Here is a 19151-nt window from a genome sequence, read left to right as displayed (position 1 = left end):
CCAGCCCTGTAAAGGTTTCTTGCTGGCTGGTTCACTGGGCCAGGAGTCCTGAGTTGGCTGCGTTCCTCACTCCTCCTCCGCCGCTCCTAAGCCTGCTCCACACTCCGCCCCCGTCCCGAAGCTCTCGTGGCTCTAAAACGCGGTAGGACGACGCGGTTTGGACCATTGGAGACGCCGTAGTCCCTCCCCTTCTTCCTCTTCCCCTCTCGGCGCTCTGAGGGCGCCCTCCGCCGCGCTGGAGAAGGCTGGGCCGGCGACTTCCGGAAGCGCGACGCGTCGCAATAGGTTCAGGCTTGCGGCGCCAGCGCTTTGGTCACAGGAAGTACCGGCGTCTCTCCCTCTCCTGAGCCGCTGTCGCCGAGCTTGGAGGGCTGCCCCGGAAGTCCTCCCCTTTCCCCCGCCCGCGGCAAACATGGCGGTGGACTCGGCGATGGAGCTGCTATTTTTAGACACTTTTAAACACCCGAGCGCTGAGGTAAGCCTTCGCGACTTGATTCCGACCCTGTTTCTCGAATTGGGGACTCTTACAAAAAATCGTTAGGCGTGTCTCGACTGTTCCTCGTGCCGATTGCCGCTTTAATTCCTCACACACACCCTCCCTCCTCCTAGCTTGGGTGTGGGCGCCGCGTCTGGGGGGTGGGGGTGGCTACATTTCCCTGCGGTAGTTTCGGCCCCGCGTCGTCTTTGGTTGAGTTGGCTGCTCTACTTGCTTTGGTCCCCCACCCACCTCCTCAACCCCCTGGGTCCGCTTTGGGCCTTGAAAAGGATCATGGTTCTCAGGTTTACCTCAGGTGATGTTTTGGAAGGGGTCTCGGACACCTTGTGTTTGACAGTAGTGTTAGTGACCGAGCGGGTCACGTTGGCTTCCTGGTTCCCAAATCCCTTTTGCTAGGTCTTTTTTCTAACGGGAGTTATGCCACCCAGATGTGACACTCATTCGGTTTAGGATTGCGGTGTTCTCCAGTTTGTCCTGAAACTTTAATACAACTTATCTCTTGGAAAGATTTCACACATTAGGACAGGAAGAACTTACACAGAACGTCCTTTGTCTGCAGCATACTTGTGAAGAGAGAATTGTAGTCAAACTGTAAAGGACAATTGTGTTGTCGTTTTGAGGGGCGAGAGTGGGCTCTTGTAGAGTAATCGTTCTGTATGAACTTGAGCGCCCCTGAATGCATGACTGTTTCTGCCACATGCATTCAGGTCAACCGACCAAGAATGTACAGAAATGAAGTTCATAGAGAAATTCAAAGAAACCCCAGAGCTCACATTTCTCTTTCAGTGTAAACTTAATTTAGAGAACTTTTTTTTTTTTTTTTTAATTTGGCTGCGCCGAGTCCGGGATCTTCGTTGCCGCGTGCAGGGTTCGTTTTCAGTTGCGGCATAAGGGATCTAGTGCCCTGACCAGGGATCGAACCCGGGCCCCCCGCATTGGGAGCGCGGAGCCTCAACCACTGTACCACCAGGGAAGTCCTCTAGAGAACTTTTTTTAAAAAATTGAGGTATAGTTGATTTACAGTATTAGTTTCAAGTGTACAACATGGTGATTCACAACTTTTATAGATTATACTCCATTTTAAGTTATTATAAAGTATTGGCTGCATTCCCTGTGCTGTACGATATATCCTTGTAGCTTATTTGTTCTATACATACAGTAGTTTGTACCTTAAGAGAGAACTTTTCTGTCTTCAGAGGTAGGGATGGTAGTGGGTAGCAGTTGTACTTTGGTACTTGTTAAATAAAAAGTTTGACAACCTTGGTCTTCTGATTATTTTAACGAATGGTTTATAGTCTATAAAAATCAAATATTTGGAAACTTTAGCATATCTTACTAACAATGAATTATCTTGTGGTCTCTCATTTCATGTGGTTCAATTAGCTCTGTTTGTTCAATGACCATACTTTTCTGACTGCAGTTCCAGCTAGGCTTTAGAAAACTCACAGTGGAGGCAGTAGTTGGATAAGAACAAACCTATCATGCGTACAGAAATAGGGAACAGTTAAAAATGAAAGAAAAGCATATGATGGATTGGTTTAGTAGTTTACTAGTTTAGGAAAGTTAGCATTCATTCACTTACCATATATTTAGAAATCTAGTATTCATTCATTCTTAAGCAAGCATTGAGGATCATGGAGAGGATAGGACCGGTAGTAAATACCTTCTGGCATTGATTGAGGAAGGCTTAGTAGAGATCATATTTGAACTGAGTCTTGAAGTAGGAGTAGGGGTTTTTTGGGGATATGGAGTATTGGGATGTTTGTTCTCAAGGAGTTTATAACTAGTATTGGACATGAGGTCCACAAAATTATGATTCAAGTTAGATTATGATGAGTGCATAGAGACAGAGTAGAAATTTCTTGAGGTTTGTCTCCTTTATTTCCAAAATGCTTATCAGTGTCTGATATATTAGGACCCCAGTCAATATTTATTTAGCTCCCTTTGGTGGTACGAAAAAAGGCTCCGTGATTTCAGAGGAGGGACAGATCACTTTTCATTTGAGAGTATCAGGGAAGACTTCATCAAGGCAGGTGGCATATGAACTTGGTCTTTGGTGGAAGAGAATATGTTCCACAGTTATATATAGGAAAGGAGGGCATTCTCCTGGAGTAGTCAGTCCTTTGGAAGGGTATGCTGAAGCAGTAGTGTGAAGTGGCACCTGATAGGCAGTTTGAAGCCAAATCACAGAGTTCCAGAAATGGTCAGCAAAGGAGTGTGGGCTTTATTTTGTAAGAAATAAGTAGTTTTTGAGCAGGCAAATGATATGATTAGTAAAATTAAGGTAGGTTAGTACACCAGTACATTGGTACATCAGTAATGCCTAAAATGGTTCAGAATAATTAGAGGTGGCAAATTGAGACGAAAAGGTGAGACGTAATGAAAACCTGAGTTAGCAGATGGGCAGTAATCATTGATAGCATTTATTGAATGCTTATTTTGTGCAAGACACAGTGCTTTGGTAATTTAAATACATTATCTCTAATTCATGAATCAATTTTGAAAGATAGTTATCCCCATTTGATAGATCAGGAACTGAGCATGAGAAGTTAGGTGACTTTCCTAAAGTGGCATAGCTGAATTAAGACATACCAATGCACATTTCCTGGCTCTAAAGCTGTGCAGTGCTGTGTCCCAGTGGGATTAAGGAGGAGGGAATAGGTACAATATAAATTTTGGTTGTAGAATTGACAGGATGGCAACTGATAGTGTGAGAGTAGTTAAAAATGATAGAATTCTAGTTATAGAGAACTGGTGGAACTAGAGAACTGGTGGGGCCATTGTTAGTCATAGAAGAGTCTGGAAGTGAGTTTGAAGTGGCTTTGATGGGAACAAGATATTTTAGTTTTTGATTTGTTTAGTCAGACACCAGATAGATTCGCACAGTAGGAAGTTGGGAATCTGTTTAACAATTATTTATGAAAAACACTTTTGAAGGTGAGGCATAGCTCTAGGAGGGGCAATAGAGGTAGAAAAACAAAAAACCAAAATTTACTGCACTTGTTTTCAAAGGAATTTGTAACCTGGTAGGGAAAACAGGCATTTATTCAAGTTTCACAAGGGGAATATGTGAAGGGGTTTGAGTAGTGCTAAATGAATTACAAATTGTGTTGTGGTTTGTATGCCACTTTTTAAAAAATAAAAAAATGTTATTTTAGTAAATTTTAATTTTATTATAGAATAATTAGAAGTTACAGAAAAGCAAAGGCTTTCATAGTTCCACCTTTCGTAGTCTCATCTATCATTAACAACTTTCTTAAATTTTTCACAAGTCCTCTAGTAATTAAAAAAAATATATATATAGATACACACATACACTTAAATGTATACACCCACCACACACATTAAGGTACTGATAACTATAATACTGTTTTCTGGTTTCTTTTCCAACCTAACAATGTGTTGTGCATCATTATAAATGAAGAAGTACACCTATACAACATTTTAAAAGTAAGCTTCATTTTCAAACATTCTCTCTCTTTTTTGACTAGGTAACACACGTACGAGGTACCAATTCAAAAGTGTGTACAGTAAAAAGTAAATCTTTTATCCCTGTCCCAAGCCATCCTGTATAACAGCATTTTTATTGGTTGTGTAATAGTTCTTTAAGTGGTAATGCTATTATTTATATATTAAATTCTCATACATCTAGGCTTCTGACTTTTTACAGTGATACGATATTCTTGAGGCTAAATTGTTTTATATGTCTTTAATTAGTTCTTTATTACTTTCCAGAGTGGAATTGCTGGCTTAAAATTCAGTCTTACGAGGGTGATTGATGTTAGAAGGTCCTACTTCATTTTAGAGTTTAGGAAGTCAATTTGGAACTCATGCAAACAGCAGTGATAATGCAAGTGGCAGGAATAGATGACATAGCCTTAGTTTACCCTTAGGAGAGGATACGGAAGAGAAGATAGTTGCAGGAATAGGAAAGTAAGGAGAGACAGCTATACTGTGACCTTTAAACACACAATGACTTCTTCCTTAGATGTGGCTGAGTCGTGGAACCTGACCAGTCTGTTCTTCACTTTTCAGGTACCTCTCTAATCATAAAACTTCCATTCCATGATTTCCCACTGTCACCCTGTCTTCCTAGGTTTAGGTACTCCTCTAGATATTTTAAGCCCCTACTTCATTGTAATATTTTTAACTTTGAAAACACAATTCAGTCAATTCTTATTAAGCACCTGTTAAAAGTCTTTCATTCGTTAAATGAATATGCTCAGCACTATGAATATAACAGTAAACTGAGACTTGGTTCTTGTCTTCTTGAAGTACCACTCCAACAGGAGAGTTAAAAGAAGCAATTAGGGGGTTCCCTGGTGGCGCAGTGGTTGAGAGTCCGCCTGCCGATGAAGGGGACACGGGTTCCTGCCCGTGGGAAGGTCCCACATGCCGCGGATCGGCTGGGCCCGTGAGCCACGGCCGCTGAGCCTGCGCGTCTGGAGCCTGTGCTCCGCAACCGGAGAGGCCACAACAGTGAGAGGCCCGCGTACCACAAAAAAAAAAAAAAAAAAAAAAAGAAGCAATTAGAATTTAGTTTGATAAGCACTCATCTAGACTTGATCTGGCTTAGCTTTTAAGAGAAAGCTGACATCTGAAAGGAGTTGGGACAGGAGCGTGGAAGGGTTCTAAGCAGAGACAGTAACATGAATGATGGCATAAAGATGAGGAAAACCAGGGTATGTTGGGGCTATAAATTTGGAGTGGTGAGAAGAGACCATACTTGTTTATAAAACTGAGGAATTTGGCCTAGTGTCTAGAACTAGAGGAGTGACAGCAGAAATGGAGGGAAATGCACAGATTTGAGAGCTGTTTAGAGGTTTAATCAATAGGACTTGATGTTTGGATGAAGGAATTATTTAGGTGAGAGAGAATGAGAAAGAATCCAAGGATGATAATGTTTTCTGTCTTGGCCATTGTCTGGATGGTGGTGCCATCACTGATGTAGGACACTTTAGTTTTGGACTTGTTGAGTTTTTGGGGCCAGAGGGACATTCAAATGGAGATGTCCAGTTGACAGTTGGATATAGTGGTCTGGGGCTCAGGAGAGAGGTCCTAAATGGCGATACAGATTTTTGGAGTTGACTTCTGGCAGTGAATGAAAAACTTATTTCTTGTAATTCTATTGATTGTGTTTAGCTACTCTGCCCTATTTTCCTCCCACATTTTGCCCTCTAGCCTTGGTGAACTATGCTTGTAATTTCTTGAACCTTCCAAGTTCTTGTTTGCATTCCTTTTGCACATGCTTCTCCCTTTGCCTAGAAAGCTCTTTATCCCTCTGTTCCACTGATTCTTGTTTTCCTTAAATACGTACTTAGATCAGGTGCTATTTCTTTTGGGAAGCCTTCCCTGACACTCTTCTTTTCCCCCCACAAATGTTTGCCCACTGTCTGATTTAGGTAAGTACGCTTCTGAGTTTTCATAGTTTTCTGTGTGAGTCTGTATCATAGCAATTTATTTATTCATCTACTACAGTAGATTGTACCTTAATGGCAGGGATTATGTCTTGTCTTTATATTCTCAGGACCTAGCATACCTTGGAACATTATAGACATTTAGTAAATGTTTCAAAATAAATATTGAATAAAAGTGGTAGCAACTAATATAGAAACTCTTCTACTTACAAACAAAATAGATTTTGAAAGGCTATTTGTAAAACCTCAAGTTGATCTTTTTAGGTCCACAGTGACGACACCCTAACTACTACTAATACCATTCATTAATTAGCAGGGGGCAGGGTGGAAGGAGGTTAGAATAAATAAAGTTTTGTTCTAAGTTTCCTTTGTAAATATTAATGAGAATTTTTAACCATATAAGCAAAGGAGCTTCTGTATAGTAGACTTTTTAAGTAGAGGAGCTCTTTACAGGACAGAAACATAGAGCCAAAGTTTGAGGCAGAATGCTTTTTCTTTTATATAAATCTACTGTAGTATTTATTGAATACCTACAGTATATTTGTAATAATTAGGATATAATTTCAGCTGCTCTAATAAAGTCAGGATAACAGTGGGTTAGATAAAATAAGATTTTCTCTTTCAATCTGGTTTTAAGTATTCTAGGGCTAATGTGACAGCTCTGCATTGTCAGAGACAGGTTCCTCCCATTCTTAGGGAATTGCCTGCATTGTCCAAGACAGCTTACCATAACATGTGTTCTAGAAAGGCAGCAGAGTATAGAAGAAGAGGTGGCAGGAGTTTCTGAAGTCTGAATTTACCCTTTAAGGACATGACCCAGAGTTGCCTACGTCATTTCCATTTACATCCCATTGATCAGAATCTAGCAATCACATGTTCACACTGGCTTCCCAGGACATGGGAAATTCAGTTTTTAGTTCACTTTTGCCCAACTCAAACTTCTCTAGAAGAAGAGTTGTATTGGAAAACAACCAGCAATCAGCCACACTTTGCATTCATCCTGTTTCTTTTATATCTTTGAGAGTATAAAGTACACTTGAATAGTTAACATTAAGATTTCTATACCTATATATTTAATTATATTTAATCTCTGAGCTTAAAATGCAAAATTGGAAAGTCATCCTCTGTCACATTTTAGGAAAGACTCATTTGACTAATCTTTTGGTCTGTTGATAGGCACAGTATTCTTTGCAGCTTCAAGAGGCACTTAGGACTCAGTCTTTCTAGATGCAAATAATATGAACCATTCTTATTATAAACTTTGACCACTAGGTAATGATGTTTGGCTGAACTGCTAGGAAAAGTTGATGTAAAACAATCGTCCAGGGTTTCCCTGGTGGCGCAGTGGTTGAGAGTCCGCCTGCCGATGCAGGGGACACGGGTTCATGCCCCGGTCCGGGAGGATCCCACATGCCGCGGAGCGGCTGGGCCCGTGAGCCATGGCCGCTGAGCCTGTGCGTCCGGAGCCTGTGCTCCGCAACGGGAGAGGCCACAACAGTGAGAGGCCTGCGTACCACAAAAAAACAAAAACAAACAAAAAAAAAACAGTCGTCCAAAAACAATGTGAAAAATTTCTTTTTAAATTATTGATCTCAAGAGCTACATTTGTCTGATCTTGTGTCAAATGATACATAGAAATAAATGTACACTAAATTTATGCTATCCATTTATGTTACTATAATAAATTCTTAGTTTGTGGATTTTTTTTCCTTTTTTAAATTTGAGAGGGTTTACCTTAATTGTTTGGTGCCTAAATGGCTTCCCTGGATCTCTTGATATTAGTATGTAAGTTTGGTAAATTAAGCTAATTTAAATAGAGATTCACCATCTCTTATCTATAATTCAGAAATTCAAAAATGGCAGAAAAATCTGCCCTAAATACATGTGGCCACGTGCTCTGATTTGAACTGATATGTTGCTAGTTATAATCTTTATTTAGTGTGACTGTTTATACATGTTGCTGCAGAAGTATTAATGTTTTGGTTACAAGGTACTGCCCCAGAAGCCACTGGGGGTGTTAAGTAATATGTAGTGTTCGTATCATTTGCTTTCTAAAAATCTAAAAAGTCAGGATTCTGTTTTGTCTTTGGCCGGCACTGCCTGGTGTGTGGGATCTTAGTGCCCTGACCAGGGATCAAGCCTGTGCCCCCTGCAGTGGAAGCGCGTAGTACTAATCACTGGACCGCCAAGGAATTCCAAAAGTCAGGATTCTGAACGGTGTCTGACTCCAGAGGTTTCCAGTAAAGGACTGTAGGTCTCTACTGGCCTAAGCAAAACATCAGCAGGGAAGCAGATGCAGGAAATGTTGTTATACAAATGGAGAGATTTAACTAGGTACATTTTATCATCAGCTGTTTTTAAGAGTGGTTTTAATACCATTATAAAAAATGTAATAGCACTGTTTTAATGATGTGGTGTTTATTTTAAAATTGTTTGTGGTATTCTGAATGAAACAAATTGAAGTGAATAAATTTTGAATAGACAAAGTGTTTTGCTTACAGTATATTCCTCTCCCCCCTTTTCTTAAAGCAAAGTTCTCATATAGACGTGGTTCGTTTTCCATGTGTGGTTTATATCAATGAAGTCCGAGTCATACCCCCAGGAGTAAGAGCCCATAGCAGCTTGCCTGACAGTAGAGCATATGGGTAAGTCAGTTTTCTTTTTTAAAAGTACTTTTGACTAAAGTTGATCTAGAAACATACTCTTAAATGCAAAAATTTAAGGTAATATTTTGTAAGTAAAAAACAAAAAACCTAAAACTTTATTCAGTTATGGTTATGTTATGTTGCATTGTAATTGACTCTAGGTTTTCTCTATAATCTATATATTATTATAAACTTGAAAAGAGTCATTATTTGATCTGAGTACTAGATTAATTTTTTCTTTCTTCATTTCTTTTTTTTAATTGGTTTATATTTTTTTAATTGGTTTATATTTTCCAAACGATTCTAGGGTGGCACAGTATAGTAGATGAAGTATTTTTAACGTGACTTTTTCCTTGAAAATAAGAATGAGACTGAATATTTAGAAATATATCTTTTATTATGTTGCTACATTTTTTATTATATTATTTTATAGTATCAGTTTTCATGACTTATTGGTGATCTCCTTAGCCTGATACATGTGTCTTTTTATAAATATGTAGCTTCACATTACCATTAGTTGTACTGAGCAAGTAGTTATTTGAGCATCAGTTCTCTTTCTTAGTCTCTTTGTGAAATAAACCAAATATAAGACATGGTTCCTGATGTAGAGTTTTGGTTTTTTTAAATCTTTTTTTAATTTTTATTTTTTGGCCATGCAGTGCGGCTTGTGGGATCTTAGTTCCCAGGATTGAACCTGGGCCATGGCAGAGAAAGCACCAAGTCCTAACCACTGGACCTCCAGGGAATTCCCTGTTGTGGAGTTGTTGATAATTTTAACAACTGACATAAAACAGAGGAATTTGATCTTTGTTGTAACATGAATAATCATCTTCTTCTGATTTTAATTACATGAACTGGAGATGAAAGCTAAATTTTGGTTATAGAAACATGAATATGTATAATAAATATATCTGTGGGTTTTTAGCTTATAGCCTAGGCGTTACTCTTACGTATCAATGCCACATTTTGTTATGTCCATGCTGTGATAGCTCAGTTTCTATTACCTGAAAGAGTTAAGCCAGCTACAGGGGTGACTGTTAATGGTACAGATTCAAAGTTAAGGGCTCATTTCTTCATAATTGTGAAAAGTAGTTGGTTATTCCTAGAGGTAGATATAAAAATCTTCAGATGTTTTCAGGTCATTCAAAAGTAAAGCAAATACAAAACAAAACAGTAAGAATGATTAGTATTTATAATGACAAATCATTGTAATTGACTTCATATCTTTTTTGCCATGTGTAAGGAAATAAAATCTCCCGTTTTCCTGTGTTTCTTTCTACTTTTCCTATGTGTGTAGAATGAGAAAGATGGAGTAATGATAGTGTATCCAGCAGTCTTCTCTAATTGTACTGCTTTTGGTCAAGAAAGGTCTATTAGTTATCTGTTGCTGTATAACAAACTGTAGCAAATTTAGCAACCTAATCCCCTACTATTTCTGAGGGTCAGGAGCCTGGGAGCTGCTTGATTGGCTCAAGTTCCCTCATAAGGTTATAACTAAGATATAGGCTTTGGGTTGCAGTCTCAGAAGATTTGACTGAGGCTAGGGAATTTTAGAAGCCTGTTCACATGACTGTTGGCAGATCTTCAGTTCTTTGCCAGGAGATCCTTTCTATGGGTTGCTTATGTCACAGCATGTATTTTTGCAGGGTGAGTGATCCAAGAATGAAAGTGAGAGACCATGCCCGAGAAGGAAGCCACAGTCGCTGTATTTTATAACTTAATATCAGAAATGGCATACTGTGACATACTTCAATATACTGCTTTTACTATATTCTGTTGATTACATATTCTACTGGTACAGTGTGGGAGGGAACTACACAGGGGTGTGAATACCAGGAAGCAGGGGTCTTTGGGGCCCATTTTGGAGGCTGGCTACCACAGCAGGCAATACGAATCACTGCCATTAGCTGCAGTGGGTAAGAGTATTTGTTACATTTCCCCTCTTCTTATCTCTCTCCTTTTTCTTAGCTGGGCGTGAGTGGCTGTTCATGTTTTAATAATTCCAAATATGAAATTATTATCAGAAACAACTTTATGCACAGTATGTTATAGAACAGTAAAATAAAGTATTGATTCAATAATACAAATATGTAAGATGTTGGGAAGCCTGAAATCTCAAGGTTGAAAGTAATGTTAGAGATGATATATTTGTGCAGCACACTTTATGATAGTATTTTTTCTCATTATGAAATTCAGAACTATGTCAGGTAAAATTAAAACCCCTGTTATCCCTCCATTCTGAGAGAATCTTAACATTTGAGGCCATGTGTTTTTAAATTTATATGTGTGCGTTTATATATATATTTTGTTTTTTGTAAATGTGGTATCTTATGTGAGGTTAGGTTTTAGAGTCAACAAGTTTTAAGATGAAAGTCTAGTGGAGTCAAATTACCATTGATTCTTTAAATCGCTTTTCGGTGACCAGGACCTGAGTCTTTGATGCCTCCAGAGGAAAGAATTTGCATTTCAGTCCTTTTTCCTTTCCTTGAGATATTGGAGGCCAGGGTCTGGTTTGAAGAGGAAGGCTAGGAGAGAGAGACTAGAGTTGTTGAGCACATATAGTTGAATTTGGGTAAGATAAAATGTATGATGCTGCTCTGATCCCACTGCGTGCTATTCTGTGTATTCCTTTATTTCATTTAACATTATGTCAGGAGTACCTCACATCATTTAAATTTATTTGAAAATATGATTTCTAATGACTGCATAATCTAGCAAATCAATGTACTCTTATTTATTTGGCTAGTTCTTAAAGTGGAGACCATTAGATGGTTTTTAGTTTTCAAATTATTAGTATAATGCACCTCCTCTTGAAAAAAGTCTTTGTATATTAGTGTTTCCATAGAAACACTTTGTAGAGAAAAGTATTTCTGGAACAACTGGTGTGAACATTTTCTCAGTCTCCTGAATTTTATTGCCATATTGTCTTTCAGAATGATTGTACCTGTTTGAACTTCTACCAGAAATACATAAAGGAATCTCTTTCAGAGTACTCCGGGCATTACACTTTTTACCATATGGATTTTTTGTAAATAAACAACAAAGCATGCATTGTTTAAAAATCAAGATTTTAGTTGAGCGGAAGGAATTTCAGCAAGGGTGTAGCAGGGTTTCATTCTAGTGCAAATTAAATAGGCTTTAATCTTGATTATAGAAGTCTATAGAAAAATCAAAATATTTATGTAAATTAGTGCTATACAAATTTCAATCTGGGCTTTAAGTCACAATTTAGGGCTCTGATGCTCAAATTATTATTACAGTCCTGTATGAATGTGGGTTAAATTGAAATTAAATGGTAATTATTATTTACAACTTAAAGTTAGTTAACTCCTGATTCTTTTTGCTAATAGAATAATGATATAAGGAATTATAAAACTAGATATCATGATTAATTAGCATTTGCCATTAAAATACGTTAAAAAATTTAAATATCTGTGTGTTTTAAAATGGTGCAAGTAGCAGGCGAAAGATACTTGATGGCTAAAAATTTTTCAGTAGTACTCAAAGTGAATACTTGACTTCTTGAGAATTGGATGTGAATAAAATTACAGGAAATATTACAGTTAACTCCGTGTTTTTGTTATTTACATATTAGGAATAATTTATCTTAATTCTAGAATTGCTCTTAAATTTGTACTTACTTTGTTTTTTGTTTTAATTTAGGAACTGATTATTGTAAAGGCTGACCTTTCAACTTTGTTTCATTCACAGGGAGACATCACCGCACACATTTCAATTAGACTTATTCTTTAACAATGTAAGCAAACCAAGTGCCCCAGTTTTCGATAGGTTGGGAAGGTATGTACTTACTAGGTAATTTCACCAGCAACTCATAAGTTAGTAAGCAAAACCTTTTTATTCTTTAGATAGAAGAAAAGGCTGTGTATGGTGGTAGACCCAAGAACTCAGGGTTTAATTTTCTCAATTGACAATATTAAGGAAATGTCAAGCTCCTAAGAACATGTTGAGTTTATTTATAAAATAAAATTTTAAATGTGTGAAACATTAACCATCTTTTGTTTGCTTTTTATTGGTGTATGCATTATACATATCACATGATTTGATAATAACCTAATTTGGAAAAGATTACTTTTTGATTCTTAAAAAAACCTATATAAACACATTGAGATTTTGTCTATGTTTTTTAGGTCACACTACTACATAATTTAAAATTCCATAGTCACATTTTTGTAAAATGAGAATTTTGTTGTAGTTACTCCTATTTTGAATTATATAATACATGCTAGGTATAACTAACACTAGTTGTTTTGATGTCTGCAAATTAATTAACCATTAGATGGGTTTACTCATTTATAAAAATTCATTTATAAAATACCAATTTTTTAAAGGCAGCTTAAAAATGGAAAATTTTCTGTCCCTGTCAGGAATTAAGTTTTCTAGATTTTGCTTATTCTTTTATTGATTCTCCACTCATTTATTATTAAATTATATTGGTAGTTTAACTTCTTTTTAAAATGAAGGGAACCTAGGTAATCTGAAGCAGCTAATTTTTTATATTATAGAATGTTATTCTTATGTCAGTACCTGATGAAAATAGGTGCTTTTTAAAAATTTTGGTCCCAGTATACATTTTTTTGAAGACTATAATGCTATGGATCTCTACTCTGGCTGTAGATTAGAATTACCTGGGGTGCTTTTAAACAAACATTGATTCTCACACACACCTCAAAGCAATTGAACCAGAATCTCTGGGGGGTTTGTTTTATACTTTTTCTTGATATCATTTTGTGGAGAGTAAATTAAACCCAAACTTTGTAGTTCATTAAAACACAAATCTAGCATTTGATTGAAATATATGAATCTAGAAAAACTTCTTCATGAACTGTGATGTTCAGTGTTTGAGCCTATATATTTATTCCTACTCTTTTGGCAGCCTGGAATATGATGAGAATACTTCCATCATCTTTAGACCCAACTCAAAGGTAATTGTAGAAGTCAGTTTTCAACTTGTTACTACTGTTGTTCTCACCTCCATTCAGAGTTTTTGATCCAGATAAACCAGTGATGCAGAATGTCAACTTACTTGGTTCTAGTTCTGCAGAATATCATCATTTCTTGTCTGATTCCTCTTGTATTCCAGAAGCTATTTTAAAATGGAGCAAAGACATTGTAATGCTATTATCTACCCATATAGCTCTTTATTCTAATTTTATACTTGGGTCAGGAAGAAGCCAGCATCTGTGCTTTTCCTTCTTTTCATTTAGGTGGGCAAATTCAGAAGATGACAGGCAGGTAAATTATTATTAAACACCATTGTACCTTAATTAAGTTTTCTTTAAAAATTCATATTTCATACTTCTTCCTTGTGTATCAGAAGTGTCTTTTTCTTGATACCAAATGCCATTCTGAAAGCATCTAAAAGATCTGAATCATGGAAGAGCCGAAATCCAAAAATAATGGTGATCTAATATGGGACTACTCAGCCTGCTGTTTGTTTTTGGTGGGGGATGGGTATTTAATCCTCTGCACCTTGTTTAGACTAAAAATTGTATTCTTTATCTGTTTATCTTCCTTCCAGTGGTATTTCTGTTTAGAGTCTATTAATCCATGGGCATAGTCTTTGGGCCTTTCTTCTGGTCCCTGATTTCCCTTTGCTAGAGTTTGCTAAGGTTAGCAAGGAGAATAATAATTTTTTTCTTCCTCTAGAACCCTTCCTCTAGGGTTCCATTACCACTTACTATTTCATCTTTATCCAACACTGTAGAGTGGGAGGAGAACTCAGAAGTCAGGGGCTTTGGTTTCTAGCCAAATTTTTCTACCGACACTCTCATTTTCTTATTTGCTGATAATATTTGCTCTGATTACCTCTCATAGTTATTGTGAAGATAGAGTGATTAATAGATAAGCTCTGAAAAATGTAAAGTTATTTTATAAGGAAATATTGAGGGTTAATGGCATTGATAAAGTCTTTGATCTTTTTAGGATAAGTTTCTTTGCAAAAACAATTTGTTTAATGCCTCTGGTTACCCTTACTTTTTAAGTACAATATAGATACATAGAATATACCTGCATGTCATGTAAAAAGAATGCTGTATAATTTTATAGGCTTTATAATTCTTGAGACTGGGCACAATTTGTACTCTTGTGTATCTCCATGACCCCTGTAACTATTTGGGTTTAATTTATGAATTGGCAGTAGCTCCCCCTTAATTTCCTTCTCATTTCTCTTCTCTTGGGTGGGAATCTGGTTATGCTTTTTGAATAGGATTGGCCTAAAGTATAGAACTGGGGAGATGTAGTCCTGAGACAGTTTTAGGTATGGTAACTCTGGAGGGCCATGCAAAAGTTGTGCCTCTGGGTGAATTTCCACCAGTATTGACCTTTGCATTTTCAGCATACTTTTATACTTTAGTTGAACCACAAAGTAATTTGATACCAGTTTACTTCTGACATAGTAAAACATTTTGAAAGATATCTCTTCCCCTCCCCCTCCCCCCAAATCAGGTGAATACTGATGGTTTGGTGCTAAGAGGCTGGTACAACTGTCTGACACTGGCAATATATGGATCAGTGGATAGAGTCATAAGTCATGACAGAGACTCTCCACCACCTCCACCTCCACCTCCACCACCTCCCCAGCCACAGCCAAGTTTGAAAAGGAATCCAAAACATGGTGAGAATTTAATTTAGTTTAATTTAATTTTATTACTTACTTTTGGCTGTTTTGGGTCTTCATTGCTGTGCACGGGCTTTCTTTAGTTGTGGCGAGCAGGGGCTACTCTTCGTTGCAGTGTGTGGGCTTCTCATTGCGATGGCTTCTCTTGTTGCAGAGCATGGGCTCTAGGCACGTGGGCTTCAGTAGTTGTGGTGCATGGGCCCAGTAGTTGTGGTGCATGGGCTCAAGGGCACGTGGGTTTCAGTAGTTGTGGCTCATGGGCTTAGTTGCTCCACGGCATGTGGGATCTTCCAGGACTGGGGATCGAACCCATGTCCCCTGCCTTGGCAGGTGGACTCTTAACCACTGCGCCACCAGGGATGTCCCCATGGTGAGAATTTTAAATTTGCTTTTATCAGTGACACTTATGTTCATTATAGTAGGAAAAGGTAACTCAAAGAACTCTTCTACTTTTTGAACCTTGTTTAAGGTTTGACAAGTTATCTGTCAATCTCCCATTCTTTCCTATAAGAGTGTCTTTTATGTTGAAGTGGTTGCATTTTATTTTCCTCCACTACTTTGCAAAAATGCTTTTTTAATTGACCCAAGGTTTTTTTTTTATTTAAAATATGTATATGATAATATAATCCATGGTTATTCATGGTTTACTGTGAAAATTGTCTTTCAAAGAATTGAAGAATAGGCAGTAAATATGGTATGTGTTTTTGGAATACTTGTGTTAATGGCATTTGTTTTATTAGGACTGCATTTCAAATTTCCTTAGATGTCCAGATCTTAGCTAAGGCAGATTTTCCTGCTTTTGAGAACCTTTTGCTTATTAACTCAAGACAAGAAAAATAAAAACTCTAGGGACTTCCCTGGCGGTCCAGTGGTTAAGACTCCCCGCTTTCAGTGCAGGGGGCGTGGGTTCAGTCCCTGGTCGGTGAACTAAGATCCCACGTGCCTCATGGCAGGGCGAAAAAAAAACAAACAGGGACTTCCCTGGTGGTTCAGGGGTAAGACTCTGCGCTCCAATGCAGGGGGCCTGGGTTCAATCCCTGGTCGGGAAACTGATCCCTCATGCATGCCGCAACTGAGGGTTCGTGTGCTGCAACTGAGAGTCTGCATGCCACAACTAAGAGTCCACGTACTGCAGCTAAGACTTGGTGCAGCCCAAATAAATAAATAAATATTAAAAAAATAAAAATAAAGCACAAGCAACTTTATAAAAAAACAAACAAAAAACCTCTAATGAACTTTAGTGACTTTCATTTTATAGAGCAGACAGCTGGACTCATGTTTTCCAGGGTCTCTTTTCCTCACTCTAGTATTACTCATAAGCTGTTGAGCTAAGGAGATTTGGGAATAAATTTTGAAATTATAATTGAGGTCATAGGGAAAAATATTTTGCTTTACAATTAGCATTTTATGAGCACAAATAAAATGACCATTGTTTCTCTTAAATCCTTATATAATAGTGTGGTGTGAGATCTTTGCTCTGATGGTGGTCACACACTGTAGTTTAATCTTTTTTCTTATATCGTACCTGCTAAGCACAGGTAAATTAATTGACCATATATGCATGGATTTATTTCTGGGCTCTCTGTTCTGTTCCATTGACCTTTGTGTCTCTTTTTATGCCAATACCATGCTGTTTAAAGTACTATTGCTCTGTAACGTTGTTTGTAACATTGTGTGATACTTCCAGCTTTATTCTTCTTTCTCAAGATTGCTTTGGCTCTTTGGGGTCTTTGATGGTTCTATACAAGTTTTAGGATTGTTGTTCTATTTCTGTGAAAAATGCCATTGGAATTTTGGTAGGGATTGCATTGAATTTGTATATTGCTTAGGGGAGTATGGACTTTTTTTTTTTGGCCATGCTGTGCGGCTTGCGGGATCTTGGTTCCCTGACCAGGGATTGAACCCAGGCCTCCTGCAGTGGAAGTGTGGAATTCTAACCACTGGACCGCCAGGGAATTCCCCCTAGTATGGACATTTTAACAGTATTAATTCTTCCCGTCCATGGGCACAGAATATCTTTTCATTTATTTGTGTCCCCTTCAGTCTCTTTCATCAGTGTCTTGTAGTTTTCAACATACATGTATTTCATGTCCTTGTTTAAATTTATTCCTAAGTGTTTATACTTTTGAATACAATTGTAAATGAGAATTTCTTAATTTCTCTTTCTCATAGTTCATTATTAGTGTATAGAAACGCAACCTATTTTTGGGTATTGATCTTGTGTCCTACAGATTTACTGTATTTGTTTATTAGTTCTAATAGGTTTTTAAAAAATTTTTATCTCTTTTTATTTTTGGCTGCATCGGGTCTTTGTTTTGGCATGCGGGATCTTCATTGCAGCATGAGGGATCTTTCATTGCAGCATGTGGGCTCTTTGTTGCAGTGCATGGGCTTCTTTCTAGTTGTGGCAGGCGGGTTTTCTCTCTCTAGTTGTGGTGTGTGGGCTCCAGAGCACGTGGATTCTGTAGTTTGCAGCACGTGGCTCTCTAGTTGAGGCGCATAGGCTCAGTAGTTGTGGTGCGTGGGCTTAGTTGCCCCGTGGCATGTGGGATCTTAGTTCACCAACCAGGGAACCAAACCCACGTCCCCTGCGTTAGAAGGTGGATTCTTTACCACTGGACCACCAGGGAAGTCCCTCTAATAGGTTTTTAATGGAGTCCTTAGGGTTTTCTTTATATTATACAGGTTTCCCCTGCTGTCTGAAATAGAGTGTTCCTATGAAACCTTTCATACACCAAAATGGTATAAAACGAAGAAACAGTTACCTTAGGACACATCTTGCTAATGGACGCACAAAATAAATTGAGATAAAGCCCAGATGCTCACAGACATAGTTCAAAGCTATGGTGGCTAAATGCTGAGATGCTGAGTGTAGTTGCCAGGGAAGGAGCTTGGCAGTGCCACTCTCACTCTTTGGGGTTATGTTGCCTCTATAACAGCTCAGTGCAAAACAAATGCTTAACACTTATTTTCTCTTTTCACATTTTTTTGTAGAAGTGAAAATCCACTTTGGATTTCTTTTGGTTAGTGAAAACACGTACTAAGATAGGTCTTTTGTAAAAGTGAAGTGGCATAAAATGAACTTCCAAAAAGCAGGGTGTACCTGTATCAGGTTATCTGCAAAGAGCGACAGTTTTACTTCTTCCTTTCCAATTTGAATGCCGTTTATTTCTTTTTCTTGCCTAACTGCACTGGCTAGGACTTCCAACACTGTGTTGAATAAAATTGGCAAGAGGTGGGTATCCTTGTTCTGTTCTTGATCTTAGAGGAAAAGCTTTCAGCTTTTTACCATTGAGAATGATGTTAAAGCTATGGGCTTGTCACATATGGCCTGTTATGGTGTGGTACATTCCCTCTATACCTGTTTTGTTGAGAGTGTTTACCATAAATGAATTTGAATTTTGAAAAATGATTTTACTGTATCTGTCGAGATGATCATATGATTTTTAGCCTTCATTTTGTTAATGTATCACATTGACTAATGTGCAGATGCAGAGCCACCCTTGCATCCCTGGAATACATCCCACTTGATCATGATATATGATCCTTTTAATGTATTATAGAATTCGGCTTGCTAATATTTTGTTGAGGATTTTTGCATGTATGTTCATCAGAGATATTGGCCTGTAACTTTCTTTTCTTGAGGCATCCTTGTCTAGTTTTGGTATTAGGGTAATGCTGGCCTTGTAAACGACTTTGGAAGACTTTGAGAAAGACTGGTATTAATTCTTCTTGGAATATTTGGTAGAATTCAGCAGTAAAGACGTATCGTCCTGGACTTTTGTTTTTGGGAGGTTTTTGATTACTGATTCAATCTCCTTACAGTAATTGGTCTGTTCAGATAGTCTATTTAATCATGATTCAGTCTTGGTACGTTGTATGTTTCTAGGGCTGTATGCATTTCTTCTAGGTTGTCCAATATGTTGGTGTACGATTGTTCATAGTAGTTTGGTGTG

The 19151-nt window shown here is 37.8% G+C and overlaps 1 protein-coding gene across 2 annotated transcripts in view; it reads left to right on the top strand.

The window, feature by feature from the left end:
• Positions 1-396: 396 nt before the first annotated feature.
• VIRMA (vir like m6A methyltransferase associated) overlaps positions 397-19151 on the top strand; it is a 61329-nt gene continuing 42574 nt past the window's right edge. For both annotated transcript variants that reach the window (XM_030862896.2, XM_030862894.2), the window contains exons 1-5: positions 397-475; positions 8443-8558; positions 12270-12356; positions 13453-13501; positions 15024-15192. In XM_030862896.2, the coding sequence (XP_030718756.2) occupies positions 413-475; positions 8443-8558; positions 12270-12356; positions 13453-13501; positions 15024-15192 (484 nt within the window). In that variant the 5' untranslated portion in view covers positions 397-412. The remainder of the gene's footprint in view (positions 476-8442; positions 8559-12269; positions 12357-13452; positions 13502-15023; positions 15193-19151) is intronic.

Source organism: Globicephala melas, chromosome 17 (genome assembly GCF_963455315.2).
Source record: "Globicephala melas chromosome 17, mGloMel1.2, whole genome shotgun sequence".
NCBI classification, from domain to species: domain Eukaryota; kingdom Metazoa; phylum Chordata; class Mammalia; order Artiodactyla; family Delphinidae; genus Globicephala; species Globicephala melas.
The sequence above is the reverse complement of the archived record's forward strand: the minus strand, read 5'-3'. Positions and strand labels throughout refer to the sequence as shown.